Raw genomic sequence first — 18,480 nt, 5'->3', positions numbered from 1 at the left:
CTGGGATGCCGAGGCCGCTGGGAGTCCGAGGCGTCGAAATGAGACGTCGGGAAGTGCCCTCTGTTTGGAGAAGGCGGGGCAAGAAGAAAGTAGGTGGTTGGCTGCTTCATCCTCACCGCACGCTGAGCAGGCCGCGAATGAAGCCAGGCATTTGATGTACCTCCGTGATGCCGTCGAGGAGCAGCCGATCCAGAGGCACAGCAGGAGAGACCACTCCAACTTTGTGAGGCCGCGATCAGAAACTGCAATGGTAGGGCAACCGCTGGCGACGCGCGAATCCAGGTGGAGCGCTCTTAGGTACTCCACTCGGATAGGTCGAAAGCTTTTACAGCGGTGCTGACTGGTGCAGTGACGTGGTGTGCTGCCTTTGCCTGGGCGTCAACCTTCGCGTTGACCTGGATGCCGATGTGAGATGGAGCCACTCTAGCGACAACTTCAAGCCACCCGAAACGAGGGCGCGAAGTTCTTTCGTCAGCAGGGCAATGTTAAGACCGGCGGTCTCCGGTGGATGAAGAGCAAGGACCACCACTCGCGAGACGCAGAGGATCACAACTGGAAAATCCGGGGGGTCCTCCGCCAGCATGTCTACAGCCAGATGGAGGCCAGCCTCCTTGACAGTGGTAGAGCTTGCGGCGAATGGCAGCCGGCATGCTCTCCAGCGCCAAAGGGCAGGGATCATGCACTGACAGTGGCAGTGACAGATCCAGAGTCTGCATGGATGAAGTCGTCCGTGTAGATGTGCAGATGTCTGTCCAGCCGGACCCTCAAGAAAAATGCCGACGCCTGGTACAAGGCGCAGGACGGGGATCGTCTTTTCGTGAAGCCGCCCAGCAGGGTAGTAGAGGCCTCAATTGGCAGATGGTGAGAAGGAGGTTGCGGGATGGCTAGGGTGGGAGGACGGCCGACATCATCCTCGTACAGCTGACGCAAGCTGCCCATGCGCGAGTGAGGTCGGCTCCGCAACCTTGAAAGCAGAGCCGCACTACGCGGGACGCGATGTAGCCTGTCAACATGATGCAGGCCAAGCTGGCAGCAGCCAAGTCTCTGTCTGGGCTAGGATGGCAGCGATGTAAGAATCATCCGAATGACTTTCCGCTGCTGTAGCTCCAGGCACCTGACGCGAACCCGTGCGAGGGCCACGAGAGGGAGTATAAAGAAGCGTTTAAATATCCGTGGCGGCATATAGAGGGACACCCCATTGTGGTGTGCATCCTCTGCCGTGAAGCCGCAGAAGGCCAACCGCCTTTTGGAGCTTCTATACTAGAGCGATGAGACCTTTGGCAGCTGGCGGCCACGAGACTCACTGGTCTATTTGCGGGCTGAGGTAGGTTACAACGTGCTTCTATCGTATGCGGTTGCTACCCAACACCACCGGGATGGCTCGTCGGCATATGGCCACGCAGGGATGGACGAACACGGCCACGGTCTTTGAGGACGATATGTAGAGGCCTACAGTCTGGAAGTAAGAAACAAATTCGTCCGGGACTCGCTGCAAGGACGACTGAACGGCTGGAAGGCTTATAGTGGGACCCCAAAATTACAGAGCTACATCATCTGCGTGTACGGAGACCTGGACACGATGTCGGAGGTGCACTGGGATGGCAGAAGAGATGCCAGTGCCAAGCTCAAAAAAAGAGGCTTAGGACGGATTCCTGCGGCACTCTGCAACAGGCTGCCTGTGGGGAGCTCAGTCTTTCCCTCCTTTACGCAAAGGGAGCGCCTTGCGAGAAAGGCCATGACAAAACGCCGGAGACATCCTGTAACCCCAAGGTCGTCCAGAGAGGGCTCCATGACCAGGTAAGGCAAGCCATCAGAAATGCTTTCCACATCAAGAAGCACAAGTAGTGTCCACTTCGCGAGAGCCTCTTCCGTCCCCCAGGGTGGATACGATGTCCGCGATAGAGTCAGTTGCATACCAGTCACGAGAGAACCCAGTCTGCTGTTCCGGGAAGAAGTCCAGAGCTCGTGGGATCCACTCGAGGCAAGCCAATGCTACAGACTCACCTGTAGGCTGCTGGGGTAAGAGACACGGGCCTGTAGGAGGTGAGCGCCTTGGCAAACTTTCTCGGTTTCGAAAATGGCCCTACGACGACCATCAGCCATGCCCCTTGAAGGCAGCCAGACCACCACATGTCATTGAAGTAATCTAGCAGCCGGGCGTAGCATTTGGAATGTGATACCATCCAACCCCGGTGCACCGCGTCGCTTAGCCAGATTAGCCAAGAGCTCGTGGCGCGTGGTCGGCTGGTCGCACAGGGATGCAATCTGCTGCGTTGTTCAGGAAGGGTGGTGGCTCAGCAGGCAGCAGAAAATTTTGGTTTGGGGCCTGCTCTGGCACACTGGTAGAACAAGAGTTGGATGGGACCGGTATGAGAAGAGGTCCGCTAGTCGCTCTGCCAGGTCGATCTCGCCAATCCCCAAGGTGATAGCGACGGCCAGAATTGGTTGGCTCATTGTGGGCCTATGCACGAGCGATCGTAGATGTTTCCACGCCTTCGAACCATGACGAGCACCCGAGATAGCTTCTTTATTCTGCCAACTGTGCCGACGCCCAGGTTTGCCTGGCGTCGGCATACGAGCGTCTATCCGCCGGAAGGCTGTCCGGTGCTCAGACCACTTGGTCCGTAGGGCGTGCTGCTCTGCTTGCCGTCGTGCAGCCCATAGATTAGGCACCCGCAGGTCCAGTAGAGGCTGGGCTGGCTGTACACTCGTAGGCAAAGTTACACCCTTTGGGGAGTCTCCCACACAACAACAATCGTTATCTGCCTTGCTTGCGTTTCCTTTCTTGAAGACGCCGCGCCCGCTACTTTCCTGTCGAGAATGCTATGTCATGCTGATAACGCGCATGCCGTTCATTACTGGAAAGTACCGGGCTTGCCACGTTGAAGAAAGAAAGTGCGGACTAGACAGATGATGACTATCGTTGTGTGGCAAAGGGTGTAAGTTTGCTTAAGAGTGTATGGCCGCCCGGGCGGCAGCCGCCGCTGCACTGTGTTGAAGAGCCCGCATGATGCCCCCGCTCAAGTTGTTGGCGAGCATCTTCCTGAAGGTATTCCAGTGGATCAACGTGCAGTTCTTTGACCTGCGGGACCTAACGGACGAGGGCATGAGCCTGATGGGCAGGTAATCGGACCTCTAAGTGTCAGGAGCCGTGACTCATGTGTAATAACAACCCTATGTTGTAATGCTGTGGTCGATGGTTGTTCTTAAGCTGCGGGTGGGCATGTGCATGCGAGTGTCCTCCCCAGTGTTGAGGATGACAAGGCCACCTTGAAGTGTCGCAGATGCCAAAGCGTCGCCGTGGGTGTTGCAGCTGCGGCTACCTCAGATGTGCATTGAAGTCGCCGCAAAGCACGCTCTCTTCTCCCAGACGGGCAGGCAGCGGCAACAGGCAGCGAGCGTCCGAGGGGTGGCAGGGGCGCACATACACGCTCGTTACAGTAGTGTCCCTTGATGTGAGCCGCACGATCACCGCACAGCACTCCATTGGTACACTGGTCAGGTCAGGAACGGGCATCTCGGCATGAGGGATGGAGCAGCGCACGTAGACCACGCAGTGTGGGGCAGCTTGCGGACGGTTGGCGTCCAGGCAGGGGGCCACAGAGCAGGCCAGGGAGCACGTCGTGACACTGGCATACTCGATATAGCCGGGGAGTAAGAGCGCCTCAGCCAGCACACCAAAATCCAGCGGCGTGAGTACGTCGTAATCGTTCCACAGGAGGTACTCCGAGAAGTCGGCGTGACGCCGCTGCAACGAGTGCATGTTCCACTGCAGGACCTTCGGGCGGCGATGAGAGTTCTGCCGGAGGTTAGCCATGGTGACTACTAATGCAAGAACATCAAACCGGTCTTTCGGAAAAATCGTTTACCCAGTTATTTGTTTCGCCGGTTATTTGGATTTGAAAGTCGGATAACCGGAGTGATTGGTTATTCGTTTGTTTATTCGGTTAGAAGTATCTGGAATTCGGATAGCCGGTTATTCGGATACCCTTATATTTGTTCATCAGTACTTCTGCCCAAATTACCTCTTTCTCTCTTGTATTAGATTTGTTGTTATTTTTTCAACCGCTCGTGCAAATCCGATGTCATATTGGTAAACCTCCTCACCTTTCTTACTTTAAAATTTATATTTCAGAATTGGTGTGCTCTCTAAAATATTGTACTACAGGTTTTCTTGCTCAAATTAATCCAAGCGCCAACTATCTTAGTGTAAGCGCCAGTCTTTTTAATCCCAGCGCCAACTAGTTTAATCTAGGCGCCACGTATTTTAGTCCTAACGCCAGTGAATCTAATCCAAAGAAAAGATGCATTTGCGGAGGTGTTATAGTGTCAAAGATTGGTGGTGGGGTTAATTTGCACTCTCCGAACAGGAGGGGATGGGGCGACAACAAACCCACCCCGCGTGCGTTTAGGGAAGGTTCGACTGCTGACCGGCGATAAGGTCCACGCCTGATCGACCGTGAACCAGAGGCATGAGACGGGAGGCGACGTGTACAACACACACTCAGTTTAATAAAGTGGAATCATGCGCGAGATATAAGGAAAGGAAAAGAACATATAACTTCCAGTAGTGGGTCCTAGCTCGCGGAGAGCGTGCGGGTCACACAACACACGCCCTGACGCCACTCGCGCGACACTAAGCCCACCACGTGGGAACCATTAACACTCGCGAAATACAATAAAATACGCGACACAAATACAAAACACACGCGACAATAAATAGGGTAAACACTAAACTAACAGGACATACAATAATTAACACTCGATGGCTAAATAAACGAAAGATTAAACGCGATTGAAGAAATACAGTTCGGCGGAAAGTTCTGAGAGATGCGGAAACACGTGGCGTGGGCTTATCTGCGTAGGGACGAGTAGGGCGTCCGAGCTGGGGAGGCGCCGGGCTGCTGGGTCCGTCGTAGCCGCACGTCGCTGCCGAAGATCGGGGCTGACTCGGGGCCGCGTCTAGGGAGGCTCCGGCTACAGGAACTCAGGCCGCCGTCCTCACGCCTGCCTGACGCCCAATTCACCTGCCGCTTGCCTCGCTGGTCCCGCAACTCTGCCCGCTTGTCGCAGGTCGCTCCACCTCGTTCTCCCTCTCCCCTCGCCGGCTGTGACGTGAGGAACCGGTCTGGGCGCCGGCGGGATCTAGGGAGAGCGCTCCCCGCGCCGGGCACGCCGCGGCGGGAACTGTTGGCGGCGGTGGGCGACGCCGAGGGGTACACGCACTTTGTGGCACCACCCCGGCGACAAGAATGTTATAGAATAACATTCAAAACAAGATGCAAAGTGGTGTACGCGCACTGAAAGGAGCCTCTGGTCGCCGCTGACGGTGACCCGCACCACCGCGTCGATGAGCGTTCTTGAGTTGTGCGAACACTCGCGCACCCCCCACCGCACCACACTTCCGCAATGTTTCCGCACTGGCATGAGCACATGACGCGCAAGAAAAAAGATAAAACACAATGCATACCTCAACGAGGCTATGAAGCAACACGATTCACGGAGTAGTCTTAGTGAAAAAAAAAGAAAGAACAAAACGGAGACAACTAAAGTCTATCCGAACTCCTCTACCCCCTCATGCCAATTCAGACCCGGCTAAGGTAATCAGCGCCCACGTTCTCCGCACCCTTGATGCTAAGGACGTTAAAGTCGTACTCCTGTAGGAGCAGGGCCCACCGAAGCACCCGCGAGTTCGTAAACTTGGCTTCCTTGAGGTATCTGAGGGGTTGATGATCCGTCTGGACCGTAAATCTTTTACCGTAAAGATAGAAGTTGAAGTGCTTTACTCCCCAGACAATGGCCAGACATTCCTTCTCAATGGCTGCATAGGCCTGTTCTCTCGGCAGGAGCTTTCGGCTGGCGTATGCAACTGGGTGAAGCACTCCCCCCTTGTCTTGTAGTAAGACAGCGCCGAGCCCCTGGTCGGAGGCGTCGGTGCGAAGCACGAATGGCTGGGAGAAGTCCGGGATCTGTAGAATGGGGGCCTCGGAGAGCAGCCTCCGCAGTTTATCGAATGCCTCCTGCTCGGTATCTCCCCACGATATCTGATTCGGCGCCCGCTTCTTCGTCAGGTCCGTCAAGGGGGCTGCGATGGTGGCATAATTTTTGATAAATTCGCGATAGTATCCGGCCAGTCCCATGAAGGCCCTAACTTGGCGCTTGGTCGTCGGCGGGGCAGCGTTGCGTATTCTATCCAAAGTGGACTCCATGGGGCCCAATTTCCCTCCTCCAATCTTGTGTCCCAGGAAAGACAGCTGATCGAACCCCAGTTCGCATTTCTTGGGGTGGACAGTCATCCCCGCCTCTCGTAGCCTCGCCAGTACTTCCCCCAAGGCATCTAAGTGGTCCTGCCAATCATTTGTCGCGATCAAGAGGTCGTCGTAGTAATGGTAGACGTTGGCGATGCCGTCGAGAAGTTTCCGCATGAGTTTCGCGAAAACAGCAGGAGCAGTTTTTATGCCAAACGGCATCTTCTTGAATTGATAGAGCCCGCTGGGCGCGGAGAACGCTGTCTTCTCCTTGGATTGTTCGTCTAGAGGCACTTGCCAGTATCCCTTTGAGAGATCCATCTTCGAAAATATTTTCCGGCCTCCCACCTCAGCGATCAGACAGTCCGCTCTGGGGATCGGTTCCGAGTCGGCAATCAGAACCTCGTTCAGCCGTCGGAAATCCACGCAGAAACGGTTCGTGCCATCGGGTTTCTTTATCAGTACGGTCGGGGCGTTGTATGGTGAGTGGGACCTTTCTACCACCCCCATCTGAAGCATCGTGGAGACTTCGGCTTCCACTTCTTGTCTTACTGCGAAGGGAAGTGGGTACTGTTTTACATGTACAGGTTCTTGCGTCGTTGTGGCTAGCTTGCACACAGCCCAGTCGGTGTACCCTGGCTGCTCCGAAAACACATCACGGTGTAGGGCGATTATGGCTCGCAACTCCTTCGCTTGCTGCGAGTGGAGTTTGTCGGAAACCGCGACGTCGCGGTAGTCTCCTCGCTCCCCCCAGGGCCACATTGGCATCCCTCGGTCGCTGGCACTTGCTGCCACCGTCACGACTGGTGTCTCAGCTGCCGGTTCCCTGGTGTGGTACATCTTTAGCATGTTCGCATGAAACGTTTTCCCAACGCCATTGATGTCAACCACGTAGTCCACCTCGCCTTTCCTTTCCTTTACGACATACGGCCCCTTCCACTTCATAGCGAGCTTGTTATGCTCGGTAGGCAGCAGTAGGAGTACTTGGTCGCCCGGGCGCATAATCCTCGCCTTTGCTCCGCGATCATAGTATCGCTTGTAGCGCTCTCCTGCCTCATCGAGGGCCTCGTGTGCCATCTGACATGTCGTTTCGAGCCTTTCTCTCAAGTCAACGACATACTGGTATGCCGTCTTGACTTCCTCCTCTAGTCTCGCTCCGGTCCAAAGCTCCTTGAGTATGGCCAGAGGACCCCGCACGTTCCGCCCGTACAATAGCTCGAATGGGGAGAACCCGGTGCTGGCCTGTGGGACTTCCCTGTAGGCGAATAGTAGCGGCTCGATGAGCCTGTCCCAGTCCTTGGGCTGTTCAGTACACATGCGCCGCAACATCTTCTTCAATGTCCCATTCAGCTTTTCCACGAGGCCGTTGGCCATGGGGTGATACGGGGTCGTCGTCTGAAGACGCAACGAAAGTAGCCGTCCTACCTCTGCCATGAGTTCAGAGGTGAAGTTGGATCCCCTATCACTCAGCATCTCTTCTGGTACGCCTACTCGGGCGAAGATTTGTAGCAGTGCCTCGGCCACTCGCTCGGTTTCTATGCTCGGCAGGGCAATCGCTTCGGGAAAGCGGGTTGCATAGTCGACCAGCGTCAAGCTGTATCTGTTACCTTTTCGGGTTGCTGGTTTCAACGGCCCCAGGATATCAATCGCGACCTTGCGAAACGGCGTGTCGACCAGCGGCATCTTCTCGAGTGGTACCTTCCTTACGGACCCCCGGCTGGCCGTCTTCTGACAAATGTCGCACGAAGCGACGAACGCGTGCGTATCTCCGTGCACTCCCGGCCAAAAGAAGTCGGCCAGTATGCGGTCCGTGGTCTTCTTCTTTCCAAGGTGACCCGCCATTAGCCCGCTGTGTGCCAGGTGGAGGACTTTTCCGCGATGTTGTCTCGGCACGATCAGCTGCACCGTGCTAGATCCCGAGTCTGGCACGTATTCACGGTACAGCAGACCGTCCCTCAGTTGGATGTTGAATGATCCGCCCCCCTTGCATCTCACGCTGCGTTGCTCTCTGTGTAGCTGAAAGAGCTGTCGCAGGGAAGTGTCACGCTGCTGGTCCTCCTTCATTTGTTCGGGAGTGACTTCAGCTAGGGTGGACGGCACTGGCAATCTCCAGAAGGCCTGGGAGTTCTGCTGTTGGGCCTGCCGGCGTGTGGTAACAGCAGCTACGGGCGGAGGCTGGGCTTCTGCTATCGAGGGCCCCGCACAGTTATCTTCATCCCGCGCGGAGGTTTCACCCCACGTACCGTCGGGCTCTGCCGGGGCTCGGGCACCTTCGATGTTCCCCAGGATGAGGTCGAAGAGTGGGTCCTTCATGCAGGCCGCCAAGACCTCCCCTCGGTAGTAGGGCGTGTCTATGCTAATTCGAGCCTCGGGCAAAGTTCTCACTGAACGGTCTACGAGGTAGACGGCTCGGCATCGGCCTGTCATCTCCGATGGCTGGACAAGGTCCTGGTTGACGATAACGATGTTGCAGCCACTGTCCCTCAGGACCTTTACGGTCTTCCCGGCAACACGGCCTGCGACTACAGGGAGATCCCCCGCGGCCGGTGAAGTGCCCAGATTTACGACGGGCAAGCGCTGGCCGTCCTTTAATTCGAGGTAGCCGTCCTCTTCAAGGCAGGCTAAGATATTCCTAGCAGCCGGCTGTTCCCTGTTCGTGTGTTCCGGCTTCTTATTGGTACTCGTGCATTGTGACGCAACATGTCCCGTTCGGGAGCATAGGTAACAACGGAGCCCTGTTCCACTGTTGGACTGTCGCCTGTCTCGGCCCGCATCGAGATTGTCCCCGGCTTGGCCTCCTTGTCTTGCCTCACGCTTGCCGAAGTTTACTGTGTCTCGGGCGCTCACATACTCGTCGGCTCTCTGGAGCATATCCAGGATGTCCCGGCTCTTTTTTTCCCTAAGGAACATCGCCAGCGCGGGCTTGCAGTTCTCGAGAAACTGTTCGGCTAGGAGGAGGTCTTTGATCCTCTCGTAGGACTTCGGGGCCTCCGAGAGGTGGACCCATCTCTCCCAGTAATTTTCCAGCCGGGCGAAGAACTGCGATGGCGCTTCGTTGTCCTGGGGCGCTTCCGTCCTGAACTTCTTCCGGAAGCCCTCTTCTGTCAGGCGGAAGCGACGTAGGAGGGCCCGTTTCACCTTGTCGTAAGACAACGCCTCCGATGCCGGCATGCGGCCGAACACGCTAAGCGCTTCTCCCGTCAGGCACGTACTGAGGGCGGTGGCCCATTGCTCCCTCGCCCATCCTTGGGCTTCGGCCACTCGCTCAAAGCGCGTGAGGTATGCATCCAGGTCGTCCGCCTTGTCATTAAAGGGTGCCAGTAGTCTTTGGGGGCTGACCCCCGCGAACTGCGCTGTCACTAGGCTCCCATTGGGCAGGCTTTCTGAGCCGCCACTACTGCTTGCGCAATCACTCTTTGCGCGAAGTAGCTCCAGCTCTTTTTCTATTTCGAGGAGACGCCGGTCGCTCCGCGCCTTGTCGCGCTCATCTTCGCGTTTTTGCTGCCCCTGTTCTCTCAGGCGCTCGCGATGCACCGCCCGTTCCTCGCGCAGAAATTCCTGAAGCGCTGTCCCTTCCAGGCCCAGCTGCTTTCCGACCGCAACAAATCGTTCCGCTTCCTCGGCCATGTTTCGCCCCTTTTACGCTTTTTGACAGAACGCGTTTGTTCTGCCCTCTATGCCTCGTGTTCACGGCAGATCGTGGTCAGCAAGTCCTGTCGCGCGGACGCCAGTTGTCAAAGATTGGTGGTGGGGTTAATTTGCACTCTCCGAACAGGAGGGGATGGGGCGACAACAAACCCACCCCGCGTGCGTTTAGGGAAGGTTCGACTGCTGACCGGCGATAAGGTCCACGCCTGATCGACCGTGAACCAGAGGCATGAGACGGGAGGCGACGTGTACAACACACACTCAGTTTAATAAAGTGGAATCATGCGCGAGATATAAGGAAAGGAAAAGAACATATAACTTCCAGTAGTGGGTCCTAGCTCGCGGAGAGCGTGCGGGTCACACAACACACGCCCTGACGCCACTCGCGCGACACTAAGCCCACCACGTGGGAACCATTAACACTCGCGAAATACAATAAAATACGCGACACAAATACAAAATACACGCGACAATAAATAGGGTAAACACTAAACTAACAGGACATACAATAATTAACACTCGATGGCTAAATAAACGAAAGATTAAACGCGATTGAAGAAATACAGTTCGGCGGAAAGTTCTGAGAGATGCGGAAACACGTGGCGTGGGCTTATCTGCGTAGGGACGAGTAGGGCGTCCGAGCTGGGGAGGCGCCGGGCTGCTGGGTCCGTCGTAGCCGCACGTCGCTGCCGAAGATCGGGGCTGACTCGGGGCCGCGTCTAGGGAGGCTCCGGCTACAGGAACTCAGGCCGCCGTCCTCACGCCTGCCTGACGCCCAATTCACCTGCCGCTTGCCTCGCTGGTCCCGCAACTCTGCCCGCTTGTCGCAGGTCGCTCCACCTCGTTCTCCCTCTCCCCTCGCCGGCTGTGACGTGAGGAACCGGTCTGGGCGCCGGCGGGATCTAGGGAGAGCGCTCCCCGCGCCGGGCACGCCGCGGCGGGAACTGTTGGCGGCGGTGGGCGACGCCGAGGGGTACACGCACTTTGTGACATATAGGAAGCTCCAAATAACGGCGAAATGCTATACATTTGCGCCGACCAAGCATACACAGTATAGCATTACAAAGATCAAAGCCGAACTATCCTTCAGTAGTTGAGCACACGCCGTGATATTGCATTGCTGTCATTATTTCATAAATTCATTCACTCTGACGGATTATCCCTTCCATGCTTGAAACAGCACATCTTCACATCGCGCAGATTGCACAATAATTTCAGCTATGTCCGCGTATATGGAGCGACACAAACATTTAACTTTTCACCACTACCTCGCGCTATCCGTCTCTGGAACAGCCTTCCGGATAGCATTACTTCGCTCACAAATAATGATGCCTCTTGCAGTAATTTGGTCAAACAATTTCTCCACACTGTGCGCAGGGTTGAGTCAGTGCACGGGCACCTATAAATCCCATTACGTTTACGTATTCAATTTATCACCACACGTTATGCCATATGTTTTTTTTTAACGTTACGCTGTGTATAACACCTCAACGGAAAGTACCTTCCTGATTTTGTGTAACACTTCTTGCTGTTTTTATGCAATGCTATCAGTTCATTCCTTTTCCTTTTTTTTCACTTTGTTTTTGACATCTTTCTGTACATATGTAAATTTCATCGTATTGTGCCAATGTCTATCTTTTTATGTTTATGCCTCGATATCTTTTTACCGATTGTATGTTGTGAGAACCTGTACCATATGTCTGTCATGATATATGGTACGCGGGAATGGAAACATAAACATACGAAGACAGTGCGCCGTGCGGGGGCGAAGAGGACAGTGAATCTCGGCAAATACCCGCAAGAGAGTCATCATCATCATCGACGCCGACTTGGGAGCGTCGGCAGTGGCGCCTCAAAAAGCGTGGCGCGAGGGTGTGGCCCGTGGCCCGTGGCGTGAGCAGTGCGCGAGGTTCGGCGGTCGACGGAAAGCAGCTTCCTCGCTGGGCGTCTGGCCCATAGGAGCTATCGCCGGCCGCGCCAATACGCCACACCTGAAGCAACACTGTCGCCCGCTGGGAGGTTACCTCGCCCCGCTCTTCCGCTGGGCACTGGTCCAGGAGGGCTGGCGGTCCGGAACCGGGGCGCTCGAGCGTTCGGGTGAGCGGCCACAGGGCTACCCCGCCAGCTGTGGACGCGACCCGGTGACTGCGGCCGGCTACCTGAGCGCCGCGAGGCGGTCCAACCCGGCTGTCCGACCCAGCCGACCGTCCCGGCCGTCCGACCCAGCTGTCCGACCCCGCTGGTCACGGCTGTCCGACCCGCCGGCCGGCACTGTTGTCCGACCCCGCTGGTCACGGTTGTCCGACCCGCCGGCCGACACTGTTGTCCGACCCCGCTGGCCGGTACCAGTTCAACGAGGACTCAGACACGGCGACACACGCTTACGCCGGAACTGTAGGCCAAACATAATCCACCGTTCCATAGATATAGTGCATGTCGCCTATGAGGCATTTTGGGACATTGTCACGTGTGTGTGCCGTTATCTGTGTTGTGTACGTCAATACATGTCTGATGTGTGTTTTTGCTTTGGCGTGCTGCTTCTCCCTTTTTCTGGAGTGATCCGGCCCCAATAACATCACAATGTCCACCTCATGCTATGCTTCTTCATAGGCCTGTGAGGTCTTTTCTAAATAAATAAATAAATAGATAAATAAATAAATAAATAAATAAATAAATAAATAACTGTGGAGCTTTATTGCAGAGAATTGTCATGTGACAACAAAAATATATTTCCTGCGCAATACATCATCAACATAATGCTCTGTTATGGGCATTATAATTACTGCCATGAACTGGTCATGCAAAGCGTAGCCATTGGTGGCTTTGCTGGCGTGCATTGAAACAAAGGAGCATCCGGCAACAAACCAATGATTCCTAAAGCTGATAAAAACAGGCTGTAAAGAGCGTGACGTTACCTCTCATCATATTGTTTTCTACAACCCCCGTTGACCTGGATATCTAATGAACATTCGTCAGCATATTTCTGATTTCCAACCATATTGACACGGATATCAAGCGATCGGGCTTCGAAGGAGCTCTGTGATAGTATCCACGAAGGGCCTGACCACGAGGTAAAGGATGTCAGGTGAGGTTGCGTAACTTTCGCGAGCCCACATGTGATTAGCAAACACAGTGAGATGGATGTCAAACTAATCGCAAAAGCTTTGCGATCGTGCACACGTAGCGAACGTCAAACCAAGTGGGAGACGCTGTCATGTGACTTCGCGTATACTTCGTGAAACCAGGTGAAACAGACCACCTTAAAGAGAGTCACGTGACATCAGGTAACTTTAGCCAACCCATGGGTAATTACCAACCGCGCCGACAGGGATATCAAACGAACGTCACTGCAGTCTTTCCTATTGGAACGCCATTACCTGGGAAGTCACGGCGACTTGCTCACTCGACGGAACGACGTCACCATATCGTTGCCGAGGCTCGTGAACAGCTGCCTGGTTGGTTGTGACCTCAACAGCAGGCGGAGGAAGCTGCTTGCATTAAAACATATTGGCGCGCTAGTTGGTTCGAATCCGTGATAGAGCGTGTAAGCGCGACTGAACGAGGACGTAGAAAGAAACAGATACACAGAGACAGTACTACTATCAGCTTTATATTTTATTTTCCCACACATCCATAAATTTATACCGCACAAGCGGAAACAAATGTGACAGCGAAAAAGTGCATTACAGTGGTGCATGTCGATGAACCGTACACGTGTGCGAGGCATGGTGAAATCCTATACTGCAATGGTTACGATGATAAACCGAGGAATCGTATCTCCTTTTCAGATAGCGACATCGACGAATTGCTCTCACACTTTTCCCGTAAATTTGCAATTTCATAGGCCTGCACAATCTCTCTTGTCATTCTGCTATGAGCCCTATACGAAACATAAGTATTTGAAGCATGGGTTTTGCAGGAACAATCTCGGCAATGAATACCCAAATGATCCGAGATTACCCTAGTGACGTTATATCGATACTCGTTGAGTCTCCCATTGATGCTTGTGCCGGTTTGGCCAACGTACGTTCTTCCGCACGAAAGCTGAATGCATAGACGTGATGAGTGCAGATTACAAATTGCTTGCGATATTAAGTATAACATGCTTGTCTTTTGTTATTCTCTGAATCAATCTTTTGCATAGCTTCTATAGACGTTCAGGGGCACAGAAAACCACGTCCAACCCCGACTTTGCCGCTTTTCCTCTGAGATTATGTGAAATGCAATGAATGTATGGTACCACAGCAACTTTGCTCTAGCAGTGGTACTGCTTCCCTTCGATGCGTTTTTACCCTTCCTGCTTAAGCCCTCCGCGACAGACGTGAGCATATGCATCGTGTAACCAGGCGCTTGGCCTGATCTCTGAAACTGGTTCGGGAATTGCACCATGGTATCTCGTTGAACCGTGCCTCATCGTCCCACTGGTTGCTGCGGGAGCTCGTATGCTCGGTTTCCGCATGCGACACAGGATTCTGCCACCCGAAATTCTCGCATTATTCGGGTGCTGCGAACTTTCAACTAACCACGGGATTTGAATCTGCAAACTGATGCGCTCGGAATGGCAGCCACAAATGCGAATGTATAGAAAAAATTTGCGGCTACTTCTGGAACCTGCAACAAGCGCGAACTCGTGGCGAGAATTTTACCGGATCATCGACCGCACGACGGAATTCCTATGACGTGAGCAATTCATCAATGTCGCTATCTGAAAAGGAGATACGATTCCTCGGTTTATCGTCGTAACCATTGCAGTATATGATTTCACCATGCCTCACACGCGTGCACGGTTAATCGACATGCACCACTGAATGTTCTTTTTTGCTGTCACATTTGTTTCCGCAGGTGCGCTATATATTTTTTGATGCGTGCGAAAATAAACTCTATACTTTAAAGTAGCGCTGTCTCTGTATATCTGTTGCTTTCTACGCCCTCAATCAGTCACGCTTACGCACTCTATCATGGAAGCTGCTTACGGCAACGTTCTTAGACTTACTTCAGTTTCACAGCTCTCTACGCGAGGCCACTGGCCGACATGGCTGCAGCGGCTTTCACTGGAACTACCTGCGCTGCTGTCGCGTGTTTCGTCACACGCCGTGTGTTGTTTGCTCCTGCTGCGAACTGGCCTGTGCCGATTAACCGTGGGTAATTGTAGTTCAGATACGCGCTCTGAGTTTTGGGACAAACCTGCTGCGCTTAAGTAACAGTGACGTTACTGTGTAGGTGTACCTGTGTCAATGTGTCGTATAGTCGCGTCTCTGTTCACGCACGGTGCTTCGTCTAATATGATTGCTGCGATGCTTCGGTTGCCCCACCTAACCTGCACCGCTTGCTCGATAGCGAATGGGGTTTAGCCGCCCGCTCAAATTTTTATGGCAACGTAAATGCGAAAAACGATATTTCTCTGTGCCAAGCTCGATATGCACTTGTGGCAGGTGCATCCGGAATGTAGCTGTACGTTGCAAATGAGCGGACGGATGCGACGATATTGTTTTCCAACCAACTTTTTCTACTCAGAAGCGTCACACTGGTCTGCTGAGTACTTTTTTTTCTAAATAAAGACGAGCGCCTGTATATTGTCACGTGGTAGTGACGGTGAAGAAAGAACACAGTAGCAGTACTGTGAAAGACAAAACTAGCTTTTATTGGGTGAACCTGTGCCCACAAAACAGGCTACACTTAAAGCACAACGATAGCGGCGAACACGCTCGGCGATCGTCGAAAATCTGATCAACGGGTCAAGTGCGTCAGCTTTTATAGATCAGTCGTCGAATGTTCCAGATTAACTGATGGGACCCGCGTGTCTTCCACAAAGTTCTACACCATTCGTGTCACGCGATGAAATCTGATAACACAAGGTTCGGCGACAACAGACACGCGGATAGAAGCGTCGATAACTTTCCAGAAACGTCGGATACATGCAGGCGCGTCCCTCGCTCTGCGATTACAGTTGTTAAGCGGCGAAACGTGGTTGCCCGATAAAGATAAGTACACGTGTCATTACCCCCCTCTTAAAAAGCATCGACCCGATGCTGCAAACAAACGAAAGTAACAAAGAAAAGCACTCGTAGCAAAGAAAACAACAAACTAAGGAAGTTCATCAGCGTCCGTAAAATGGTTTAAGGCGCACCACGTGGACCACTTCAGATCGTGCGCGGCGCCGCTGTGAGTGCGAAATGCCGTCTGTCACGACCTCATAGTCTAGTGCGCCAATACGTCGGATGACCTTGTAGGGTCCGAAATAGCGTCGGAGTAGTTTCTCACTGAGTCCTCGTCGGCGTATCGGTGTCCAAACCCAAACACGGTCGCCGGGCTGGTACTCAACAAAGCGTCGTCGGAGGTTGTAGTGTCGGCTGTCGGTCCTTTGTTGGTTCTTGATACGTAGGCGGGCGAGCTGTCGGGCTTCTTCGGCGCGCTGGAGATAGCTAGCGACGTCAACATTCTCTTCGTCAGTGACGTGGGGCAGCATGGCGTCGAGCGTCGTCGTCGGGTTCCTGCCGTAAACCAGCTTAAACGGCGTGATCTGTGTTGTTTCTTGCACCGCCGTGTTGTAAGCAAATGTTACGTACGGCAGGACGGCATCCCAGGTCTTGTGTTCGACGTCGACGTACATCGCTAGCATGTCGGCGAGGGTCTTATTCAGCCGCTCCGTAAGGCCATTCGTCTGCGGGTGGTAGGCCGTGGTCCTCCTGTGCCTTCTCTGACTGTATTTCAGAATGGCTTGGGTGAGCTCCGCTGTAAAGGCCGTTCCTCTGTCGGTGATGAGGACTTCTGGGGCGCCATGTCGAAGCAGGATGTTTTCGACAAAAAATTTCGCCACTTCGGCTGCGCTACCTTTCGGCAGTGCTTTAGTTTCAGCGAAGCGGGTGAGGTAGTCTGTCGCCACGACGATCCACTTATTTCCGGTTGTTGACGTCGGAAAGGGTCCCAGCAAGTCCATCCCGATCTGCTGGAACAGGCTACACTTAAAGCACAACGATAGCGGCGAACACGCTCGGCGATCGTCGAAAATCTGATCAACGGGTCAAGTGCGTCGGCTTTTATAGATCAGTCGTCGAATGTTCCAGATTAACTGATGGGACCCGCGTGTCTTCCACAAAGTTCTACACCATTCGTGTCACGCGATGAAATCTGATAACACAAGGTGCGGCGACAACAGACACGCGGATAGAAGCGTCGATAACTTTCCAGAAACGTCGGATACATGCAGGCGCGTCCCTCGCTCTGCGATTACAGTTGTTAAGCGGCGAAACGTGGTTGCCCGATAAAGATAAGTACACGTGTCAATATAATCTGCAGTGGTATTAAGAACGTATCGCGCGCAGCTGGCGATTGTAAGGTCACCAAATGCTACTCCACTGCTGGTAAGCTAACCGCCTCTCATTATTTTCATGCATAAACATTCTTTGGCGAGTGCCCTTGCTAAATCTCAGTCACGAGAAAAATGTAATACCTTGTATCGGCACAAAATGTGTAATTTGAGAAGACGTACATTTAATCGTTAAAGTAGCGTAAATGTAGAGAGAGAGAGACAAAAGGGAAGGAAAGACAGGGAGGTTAGCCAGTGTAAATACCGGCTGGCTACCCTGTGCTGCTGAAAGGGGTAAAGGGAATAAAAGGAGAAGGAAGAGAGAAAAAAAAGAAAAATGCACACAGGAACGCGATGTTACGCGCAACAACAGTCAAAGGCGTTCGCACAATTCACATGTCCTTAAGAACTTGAGCAAAGCCTTCAAGGCCTTGAGTGCCGAAAACCGTCGGGGCCAGTGTCCTAGAACCTTCTCTTCTGTGAAGGGGTGATTGTCTAGTTTTTCGTGCACGGTCACGAGCACTTTTCTTTGCACATTGTAACGTGGACAGTCACAGAGGTGGTGCGCGATCGTCTCTTCGCAGCCGCAGGTGTCGCAAGCAGGGCTGTCGGCCATTCCAATGCGGAAGGAATAGGAGTTCATGAACGCCATGCCGAGCCATAGGCGGCACAGAAGTGTTGCTTCCGCTCGTAGCAACCCTGGTGGAAGACGGAGTTGCAAACTTGGATCCAATCTGTGAAGATGCGTGTTCGTGAATTCACTGGTGTTCCACAGAGTTAGCGTGAGCTTGCTCGCGTGCGAGGGAGCGAAGACGTGTGGCTGCATCTGTTCTTGACAGTGGTATGCGTACAATCTGGGCACCATCATGGGCCGACTTAGCAGCGTCATCTGCACTGTCATTTCCCGAAATTCCGCAGTGACCCGGTATCTACTGGTAGATGATGCTGTGTCCCTTGTCGATTGCGTAATGGTAGAGTAGTCGGATGACTGCGACAACTTGAACATTTGGTCGGTGGTCGGAAGGGGACAGCAGACACTGGAGAGCTGCCTTTGAATCACAAAAGATGGACCATGAATGTGGTGATTTGGGGCCTATAAACTCCAGAGCAGCACGGATAGCTTCGAGTTCTGCAGCCATCGATGATGTAACGTGAGACGTCTTGAATTTGATAGTGACAGATTGAGCGGGAAGTACCTTTGCTCCAGCTGAACATTTAGAGGAGACAGAACCGCCCGTGTAAACGTGGGTGCGTTCGTTGTGTTTTTCATGTAAGAAT

At 53.5% G+C, this 18,480-nt stretch overlaps 1 protein-coding gene across 1 annotated transcript; it reads right to left on the bottom strand.

Moving 5' to 3' along the window:
- Nucleotides 1–5,585: 5,585 nt before the first annotated feature.
- On the bottom strand, nucleotides 5,586–9,875 carry LOC139055715 (uncharacterized). Its single transcript, XM_070533248.1, has one exon. The coding sequence runs from the start codon at nucleotides 9,873–9,875 to the stop codon at nucleotides 5,586–5,588; it is 4,290 nt and encodes a 1,429-aa protein (XP_070389349.1).
- Between the last annotated feature and the right edge of the window lie 8,605 nt (nucleotides 9,876–18,480).

This window comes from Dermacentor albipictus, chromosome 2, assembly GCF_038994185.2.
Source record: "Dermacentor albipictus isolate Rhodes 1998 colony chromosome 2, USDA_Dalb.pri_finalv2, whole genome shotgun sequence".
In the NCBI taxonomy this organism is placed as follows: Eukaryota; Metazoa; Arthropoda; class Arachnida; order Ixodida; family Ixodidae; genus Dermacentor; species Dermacentor albipictus.
This window is presented reverse-complemented; position numbering and strand designations above follow the sequence as displayed.

Excerpts from the sequence above, each read along its gene's own strand:
- LOC139055715 (XM_070533248.1), bottom strand. The coding sequence starts at position 9,875 with ATGGCCGAGGAAGCGGAACGATTTGTTGCGGTCGGAAAGCAGCTGGGC.